At 37.3% G+C, this 9747-nt stretch overlaps 1 protein-coding gene across 3 annotated transcripts; it reads left to right on the top strand.

Moving 5' to 3' along the window:
• Positions 1-593: 593 nt before the first annotated feature.
• On the top strand, positions 594-8707 carry LOC117550479. Of its 3 annotated transcripts, XM_034222919.1 has the most exons (6): positions 594-670; positions 1757-1801; positions 1901-1948; positions 5908-6063; positions 6309-6401; positions 7708-8707. In XM_034222919.1, the coding sequence occupies exons 4-6, from the start codon at positions 5959-5961 to the stop codon at positions 8014-8016; spliced, it is 507 nt and encodes a 168-aa protein (XP_034078810.1). In that variant the 5' UTR covers positions 594-670; positions 1757-1801; positions 1901-1948; positions 5908-5958; the 3' UTR covers positions 8017-8707. The 3 variants fall into 3 exon arrangements, with proteins under 3 accessions (XP_034078810.1, XP_034078811.1, XP_034078809.1); XM_034222920.1 differs by lacking the exons at positions 594-670; positions 1757-1801 and having other exon boundaries at positions 1844-1948; XM_034222918.1 differs by lacking the exons at positions 594-670; positions 1757-1801; positions 1901-1948 and adding an exon at positions 5531-5772.
• The last annotated feature ends 1040 nt before the right edge of the window (positions 8708-9747 follow it).

Below are 9747 nucleotides of genomic sequence, written 5' to 3'. Positions count from 1 at the left end.
TATGAATATGGTTCACTAATATTCCATGAACTTTTCATGACAAGTTCATGAACAGTTCACTATCATCTCACCGGGGCAAGGCACGATAGAGATAATAATCAAAATGGTGGAGGGTGTGCCACATTTCTCAAAGATGGTGTGGCATATAGGAAGGTGCAATCTGCTGATGATATATAGCAGGCATGGGCAAACTAAGGCCCACGGGCCATATACGGCCCATTGGGCTTTTGAATCCGGCCCGCCGAATATTGGTACAAAATTCTCCAAATGTTAGTAAAGACCACATTCATTTTGCCTTTTTCCTGCAATACCCGGCATTTCAGTTGATCCCACTAGATGGCGCACTCACTCAAAAAAACGATTCAAGCCCTTCTTAGACTTGACACATTAATAATTGTTTCACTTTACTTAAATATTTTTATTTAAGAAATAAACCTAAGTATAGTTCATTAGTGTAACACAAATTACATTAATCAATTCACTTATTAAATGTATTTAAGACAGAGCAACTCAAAATGAATTGTTTTCATTTGGGACCGCCCCTTTGCACATCACCTTTGCGCATGCACAAAATCCGTTCTGTCATTTGCCGCCTTTTGTCTAACACTGACTGTGGAAACTGACTGGGGAAACTGACTGGGGAAACTGACGGTGGAAAGTCTATTATTTGGTAAGTATTTGTTTTTTCTAGTAGTTTAGAATGTTCCCTGTTTCCAAGTAGGCCTAATGCCTTTTCATTATATCGACAAGAATATTTGAAACCACCGTGTTATATTTTGCTCCGTTTTTAGTTGGGTCTAAACAGCAAGCTAGCTAGCTTGCTAGATATGGTTAGCATTGAATACTGGATAGTAGAGATCATTAGATTATATTAAATTAGATGTCACGTTATTGTCATTGAACACAGTACACCGAAATTCAGTTTAAATTCAACCAAAAAATGCAAAGAGTAATTAAAGTGCACGAGGTAAAGCAGCAAGCTAGCTAGATACGGTTAGCATTGAATACTGGATAATGGAGATCATTAGATTATATTACATTCGATTTAACGTTATTGTCATTGAACACAGTACACCGAAATTCAGTTTAAATTCAACCAAAAAATGCAAAGAGTAATTCAAGTGCACGAGGTAAAGCAGCAAGCTAGCTAGCTGGATAACTGGTTTGTTAGCTAGCTTGCTAGATACGGTTAGCATTGAATACTGGATAATGGAGATCATTAGATTATATTACATTCGATTTAACGTTATTGTCATTGAACACAGTACACCGAAATTCAGTTTAAATTCAACCAAAAAATGCAAAGAGTAATTCAAGTGAATGAGGTAACAGTATGAGGCAGAGCCTGCATGCAGCCCAGTAAGCGCCGCCATTTTCTATCATAAAGCTCAGCAGGTCTGTCCATCTCTCTCCTGGCCTTAGTGCAGGCAGAGGAGGACAGGCGGAGCCACTCGTTTCTGTAGGAGTTCAGTTGAGTTTAGTTTTTTACTGCCAAATATTTAATATAAATAATGAGATAATATATATATGTGAATCTTGTATGGGTTACCTCACTCACAAGCAGGCACCCAGAGTTGTGCAGAAACGTAGGCCTGCTTTATAAAACATGTCTACTAGACTCTTAATTTTAAAGTGTGATCTGTTATCATTTTTTTTTTGGGTTGTGCAATCTTAGGCAATTATGTGTTGTCTGTGAAAATTCAAATATATAAGCATTTTAATCACACCTCTAATATATTTATGTTGTCTTTTGCAGTTTGATCAGCATTAACAAGCATCTTGGGGCAACCTCTTATTTATGGTAAGTACACGGCTACTTTCACATTACTTGCATAAGCTGATCTGTGACATTGTCAGTTGTTCAGTGTCAATTGCTAATTCTCTTTTTTCTCTTTTTCAGGTTATGCATGTGGCAGTGCAAACACTGCAGTTTGGAACTAGCTAGCAGGTATTTGTTGTTAAAACATTTCCGGCAGACACATGCACATTTAAGGGGCAGTTGTCGCTATCCATGTCCATATACTGATTGCCCATGTTCGTTTGACACATGGAGTAAACTTTTAAATCACACATACAAAACTCATGCTAAACAGCTAACACCAAAGCCAGTAGAATTACCTACATTTAAGTGTCATGTGTGCTCACGTAGAGACTTAACAGAAAAAGATTTCTTCCAACATATTAATGGACATCTCAGGCATAATGAAACTGTACCATGTATGTTTCTAGGATGCACATTTAAAACTAACATTTACAGTACATTCAACACACACAAAAATAGGAAACACAGACAACATTCACTTAAAGACTTTATAGCCAATGTTGTCAGTACAAGTGGTGAGTTGGATCAGTCACACAGTTCTGCAGTTGGTCCAACGGAGTCTGTCGATATAGACCAGGAATATGAAACACTAAGTTGTGGTGATGCTTCAGAAATACACCTTCCAAATTTAATCGAAGAAAAAATTGCATGCATTTTATTGAAGTTGGAAAATATTGTTCACATTCCAAAGACAGTTATTGATGAAGTCCTTTCTGAACTTCACTACATATTAAGTACATCATCTTTGCCTGTCACTAGAGCTATTGTTTCTGATGTATTACAGAGCCATAAACTACAGGTTGAAGATTCAGTAGTTGGTGAGCTTTCCACTGCTCTATGCAATTCTAGTCCATTGGCCACAGCTATTGCAAAGGATGGCCCTCTTGCTACAGCATATAAACGTACACAGTACTATACATCTCATTTTGGTGTTTTAGAGCCGGTTGAGTACATACTAGATGCCCAGAGGAATAGGACATTTCAATATATCCCTCTGTTAAAGTCTTTGCAACATTTGCTCTCTCATAAAGGTGTCCTTGAACATATTGAAACGCAACAGCGGCTATTGGCTGTTCCCCAAGAGTACAGAACTGTAAGAGACGGTGAGTACTATAAACAGAATTCGTTTTTTTCTGATGAAGGTTTGAGAATCTCTGTAAATCTTTATGTTGATGATTTTGAGATTTGTAACCCTCTTGGGACATCTCGAAAGACACACAAACTTTGTGGTGTATATTGGGTTTTGGGTAATTTGCCACCAGGTTCCCATTCAACACTAAACTCAATCTATTTAGCTGTTCTATGCAAATCTGATGATGTTAAGACCTATGGCTATGGAAAAGTGTTGGAGCCTCTCTTGCAAGACTTAAGCATATTAGAACAGCACGGTGTATTTATATCTCAGCTTGGTCAGTTTGTTAAAGGTTCTGTCCAGTGTGTTATAGCTGACAATCTTGGAGCCCATGGGCTCGGGGGATTTGTTGAGAGTTTTTCAGCTGGGTCAGTATGCAGGTTTTGTATTGGAGTCAAATCATTTTTTCAGACTAAGGATGTCCAGTCAGGTGCTTTCCAACTGAGAACAAGAGACATCCATGATGTTCATGTCCAGTCTGCTCAGGAGAATGCAACTATTTGCTGTGGTGTAAAAAAGCAGTGTGTTTTAACAGAGCACCTTTCCCATTTTCATGTAACTACTGGTTATCCTCCTGACATTGTGCACGACCTTTTTGAAGGTGTTGTACCAGTTGAACTGGCTCGTTGTATGAGTTTGTTGATCTCCAAAAAATACTTCACTTTTGAAAGGCTCAACACATTGATTCAGACATTTCCGTACAAATGGGGGGACAGAACCAATCGCCCCCATGCCATACCACGCTCTTTCACATCTAGAAACACAATAGGTGGCAATGCGCATGAAAACTGGACCTTAATAAGACTGCTTCCCTTTGTGATTGGGCACATTTTACCAGAAGATGAACCAGCGTGGCAGCTAATTCTAGATCTTAAGGACATAGTTGAGTTGGTTGTGGCCCCTGTTCACACAGATGAGACCATTGCTTATCTTGAAGCCAAGATCTATGATCATAGGCAGCGCTATCTTGAACTCTTTCCACATGTAAAGCTCTTACCAAAACATCACTTTTTAGAGCACTATCCGCAAATGATTCGTTGCTTCGGGCCTCTAATTGTACTGTGGACAATGAGATTTGAGGCTAAACATAGCTTCTTCAAGCAGGTTGCTCGTCACACCAATTGCTTTAAGAACATACCTCGTTCACTAGCTACTAAACACCAGTTCATGCTTGCCTATCACACACATTCCTCCAGTGTCAATAAGTCATCCTTGGAGGTCACACATGTCTCAATCCTGCCTGTTGATGTCCTTAATGAGGGAGTCGTGTCTACACTGAAACAAAGTTTCCCAGATGTGACTGAGGTTCATATGGCAAACAATGTGTCTAGCTTGGGTATACGTTACTGCGAGGGGATGATTATTGTACACGGATCTGCAGATGGACTGCCTAAATTCCATGAGATCATTAAACTTTGCATTGTTAAGGAGAAGTTGTGTTTTCTGGTAAAAGACGCATGTGCTTGGTACAGAGAGCATTATGGTGCTTTTGAGCTGTCTGCCTCGCCCAATACAGAGGTTGCCGTTATTGAGCTTGCTGACTTGGTAGACCCCTATCCCCTTGTTGACTACATGGTTGGGAGTTTGCGCATGGTAATGTTGAAAAGATTCATCATTGTTAAAGGTGAGTATCATTTTTAAACCTAAATAGTCTGAGCTCTGGATAGCAGGCTCTGACAAAAACTGTAAAACCATTTTTATGTTCATCTTTGATATAATCCTAATGTGTTTCTTTCACCTTGTTTCTGCTCTAGATTAAAAGGTGTTCCATAATGGCAGGTCGGGCGCTTCTGCGCATCATCTTTGCCGACCAGTCTGACTCTAGAAAACTGACCCTGGATTCGGGAATCCCAGCAACAGTTGAAGAACTGCACACATTTGTCAAGACATCTCTTCAATTGAAAGAGGACTTCCGTCTGCAATACATGGATGTTGACTTTAACGAGTTCATGAATCTTACATCAGTGTCTGAAATTCAGGATAAAAGCACACTGAAAGTAATTTACTCTCCTATATTGTCAAATATTGAGCCCTCCATCACTTAGTACACAGTTGACTCATTTGATAAGACCTCAATTACTGGAAGCTCAGAGTCTCTAATCCCTGCATCATCAATAGCCTCATGCTGCAGTGATGATATGGTGTATACGTCAACCCCGCATCCATCCCCTGAAGCTCAGGCCTCACAATTGTTATCCTGGCCCACAGTTTTTGTGGTTCCTAAGCTCACCTACGAGGCTGAATTTGAGCTTCATCTAAAGAATGCAGAGTTTGAGACAACTGGTACATACTTCCAGCCTGGCCTAAAGCTGAAAGGAGTCATTCTTGATGGCCTAGCCCAAGAAATGATCAAATTCACAAAATATCCGAAAGACTATCAGTGTGAAGAGGTAGCTGCAGCGTTGACGAGGGCCCACCCTTGTTTGGGGCAGCTAGGATCCAAGACAGGATTTGGGGGGTGGAAACAGTCTCTTAAGTACAAAATGCAAAACTATCGTACAAAGCTTGGCCGTCTTGGACATCCTGAACTCCTTAAAGCACAAGAAAACAGGCCAAGGCAAAGCTGCAGCAAACATAAAAAAAAACAAGAAAAGCTGAAGTAAACTACATTCCTCTGCACCCAAAAGGCGAAACCACAGAAAGCTTGGAGAACGAGAGAATTGCCTTATTGTCAGAACTGAAAAAGCGTGACAATGAAGTGGTGATAAAAGCAAAAATGGAAAAAACCTTCTCCCACAGACGCCTTGAGATTGTGGAGCAAAGGCCTTTGATAGGGGACTTCAAATGCAGATGGCCTGCTCTGTTTCAGCAGAGTGAAGTAAGTAAATATTTGTATTTGTTGACAGTCTTTTATTATTGTCTTTTGTGATTCATGTCTACATCCTTGCATGGTTGTGATTCTAATAAACAAGTAACAATTGGTTGTATTGTGCTTGTTAATAATATTTTTAAGGTGAATGCGGAGTTTTTGAGGATCACAACATCACCACTTCAATCAAAGTTCATGTGGCAGCTGGACCACTTCTCAGACAAGCTCTTGAAGATCTTCAAGACCAAAGGAGGAGTGAAGGGGCACAAAATCAAGGAAGCCCTTGCAATATCAGATTCGGTTAGTATAAATGCAGAGAACCTCGTTTTTCACTGTATTGTTTTTGTCCATGCTCATATGAACACATTTAAGAAATTGTCTGCTTTTATAGTGTTTTTAAGGCAATAGCTTATTGTGGAAATGTAGGTGTAAGGAGTCCTGCTTAGGGACACACACGACAGATACAGCCCTCTACTTTGTAAACTACCTGCTCTGTTGCACATGCATTGTGCTTAATTGTCTTTGATTTATCGCCCCTGCTTTAGTTTGAAAACATCCACATCAAGAGGGGGTGCATCCTGCGAAGCATCGCGATCTACCTCAACGAGGATCCAGACTCTTTTTTTAAGGAGTATCAGGTATGTTTATCACAATATGTTTTCAATGTATTGGTTAACAGTGTTACCCACAATTATAACCACCATTACTTACATTGATAATAAGAAAATTATATGGCACACAACCCTATCCCTGCTTACATCTAAATATCTTATCACATATCATAAATACATGCAGAAATAAATAAATCTATACATTAATATAGGAATGAATATATGTAAGAATGAATAAATACAGAAATAAAAAAATAATAATAAATAGATACAGAAGTAATTTCATCGGGCAAGTGTTAAAATAAATATAGAAAAAAGTGAATTAATACATTTATACAGATATAAATACATCTATAAATTAACATAGGAATACAATTGATAAATACAAATGTGAATTAAAACATGAATATATCTGGAAATAAATACAAATAATAAATGAATGCTGAAATAAATATTTACATTTATATATAAATACATCTATAAATGAATAAATAAATATGGACATGAATACATATGTAAGAACTTATAAATAATTGAATAAATACATAAATAAAATAATAAATAAATGCTGAAATATATTAATCAATAGATTCATGTTTAAAAAGGTATGTGAATGCAGCAATTACTAAATTGTTAAAGGAATAATTACATAATCACATAACAAGGAAATAAATTATTAAAGAATAAATAATCAAATACATATCGAAATAAGTAGGTAAATGCATAATTAACTACAGGAATAACAACAAATTACATTATTAAGTAGGGACGTAAACAAATAATACCTGAATTAATAAATAAGATAACGTTGATAATCAAACAGAACATACAGGAATATATCTTTATAACTTATTTATGCAAACATTTTCTTACAAGCTTAATTTAGTTCTGTGTTGGAGGTCCTAACCTTCTCTGGTATCACTCGGACATTTTTGTCCAAATTGGTAATTTTTCACATCAGATTTGGCTATAATGATTTTGTGTTTTTTCTAGATACTTTTTGGAATTTCAATTTTTCTAATCGGTCTCGAATACACTGTACAAATTACCCTAATTGTCCATTTAAAAAATGTTCCCACACTTCCCAAAAAGTGTGGGGGAAAAATATTTAAATATAATATTTGTATCATATCATTTTATCATTCAAGTTTTTGAAAGTGGACATTTTTATCCTGAGTGGCCAAATAGGGTAGTACATTTGAGTGATACCAGAGGGTTAGTCTAAAACTGTTTTGATCAATTAGGAGAGCCACATAAGTAAATCTGCTTCTATAAAATGTAGTAATTCAGGTTTTAGTTAACACATATGTTGTATGTTTGTGTCTTTGTTCAGGCCTCTGCCTCTGAAGATGCCAAGAGGGACATGGCAAACACAGTCATGGGCATATACACACTTCAAAGAGATGTGGATGGGCAGCCAGAGGACGTGGGAATTGTCATCGAAGGCAATATAGTCATGGACAACTTGGGCAGCGTGATTGTGGGGTTTGTCATGCTATTGGGACTTATTTATGCCCTGGATTTGAGCTTTCCGGACAACCTCAAACACACCTTCGAGTTCATGCAGAAGGTAGTGATGAATCTGGATGGGCACAAGCTGAATGGTAAAATCGAAAGTCTGAAGATCAAGTTGTTCGATTGAAATGTGAAAAAGAAGTGACTCATGAGTTCATTGTTGTCATTTTATTCACGAGTTTCCTAGTCAGAGCAGATTGAGCCGTTATATCAATCATTTGTTCTGTGCTTTTCTGTATTTGTTTCAACACACTGTAACACTATTTCCATATGTTGGTGTTTGCAGTGCACTCTTCATGTTATGTGTTATTGTCCTGTTAGAAGAGCAGTGCATACCCCTGTTATATTGTATTCATTGTATTTGGCAAAGGGAGATTTGTAAGTTAATTATAGGAGTTCCATTTCTCTGCCATTTTAAAAATGGTATTATCTTTCAGAAATGTTTTTCATCTTTCAGTGTGAATTCATTCATTTTAAAAAGACTGTATTGAATGGAGGATTGTTTTGAATAATGTGAATTTAAAAATAAAAAAAACTAAACCATGTTTTCTATCATGTGTAACACATTTTTATTAAATTATATTTAACCTCATTATTTCATTTTCAATTAATTAAATAGGATTTAGGTGGACTAGCATTATTTAAATTCATAAAGGTAATGTTATCATTTTACTTAAACTCTATTTGAAAAATTTGAGTTGGACTAACTCATTTACATTATACTGCATGGATGCCATTAGTTTGAGTTTGTGCCACATATATTTATTGGATGGAAAACCTGCCAACAATAAAATTGAGTTAATCCAATGAGTTATTTCTTTGAGTGCTCTAGACACAATTGACCTTTGCTGGAGTCTGGTCTATTCTCTCAACTGGCCCCACTCGGCAACCCGGCAAGATGAAAGAACCAAATACGTCACGCTTACATTGGAGGGGGTCGAGATTAATCTGAGCAATAACAGTTCATGGTGAGTACGGCGAATACAAGTTGTAACAAGCATAGCACTGAGGTCTGGTCAATGGTCTGGTCTCCAATCAGAGACCAGACCACATTCACTTTATTTAAATCCCAACTCAAAACCTGGTTAGTGAGGAATCAGCTCTGCCAACACTGACCCAATCTTCTGCTCCTTACAATCCACCGCCTGTGTTTTAACATGTTCTTTTGTTTTGTTTTATTTGTTTTGTTTTAATGTTCTGTATTTTAAATAGTTTTATTTAAGTATCCCAGTAATGACTGATGCATGTTTTAAATGTATTGTATTTACTTGTTTAAAATGAAATGTGTTTTAGGTTGACTTTTAAAATCTGTCCAGGGACTACAGATGAAAAATAGCCTCTTGGCTAACTCTGGCACGTTTACAGAAATGTTCATTAATGTGCACTGTCCCTGTTAAATAAATGAATAAATAAATAAAATAAATATAATAAATATTGTGAAGAGGCAGACGTTTTCCTGTTGTTTTGTATTATTGCAACTATCGGATGGAATCAATACATGGGCTACATGTGGCCATCACAAGTAAAATAAAATCATAACGAAAACTACGCCGGTAAAATATGCGTGTAGAAAACGGCTTATGCCACAATATGATAGCAACAAGTAGTCAAGATAGTCTGATTAGCTTCGGTTGCTATGCTAACATCACCTGTAGAATGCCAGAGAAACTTTCATAACAGTGTTGTGATTAGAGATGTCCCGATCCCCGGATCGGATCGGCCCCCGATACTGGGTTTTAAGGTGGATCGGGATCGGCAGATCCAATTAAATGTCATGGCCGATCCATAGTTAATATTTCCCATGATTCCATTGTTACGTTGTTTGTCGTTGTTGTTCTATTGCATCAGCCGCCATTAT

The sequence above is a fragment of the Gymnodraco acuticeps genome, unplaced genomic scaffold, assembly GCF_902827175.1.
Source record: "Gymnodraco acuticeps unplaced genomic scaffold, fGymAcu1.1, whole genome shotgun sequence".
Classification (NCBI taxonomy): domain Eukaryota; kingdom Metazoa; phylum Chordata; class Actinopteri; order Perciformes; family Bathydraconidae; genus Gymnodraco; species Gymnodraco acuticeps.
This window is presented reverse-complemented; position numbering and strand designations above follow the sequence as displayed.

Bases quoted from the DNA above. Each gene is read 5' to 3' on its own strand.
- LOC117550479 (XM_034222918.1), top strand. From the start codon at position 5,671: ATGGAAAAAACCTTCTCCCACAGACGCCTTGAGATTGTGGAGCAAAGG. The intron at 5,773-5,907 runs GTAAGTAAATAT...AATATTTTTAAG, and splicing joins CTCTGTTTCAGCAGAGTGAA to GTGAATGCGGAGTTTTTGAG. The intron at 6,064-6,308 runs GTTAGTATAAAT...CCCCTGCTTTAG, and splicing joins CCCTTGCAATATCAGATTCG to TTTGAAAACATCCACATCAA.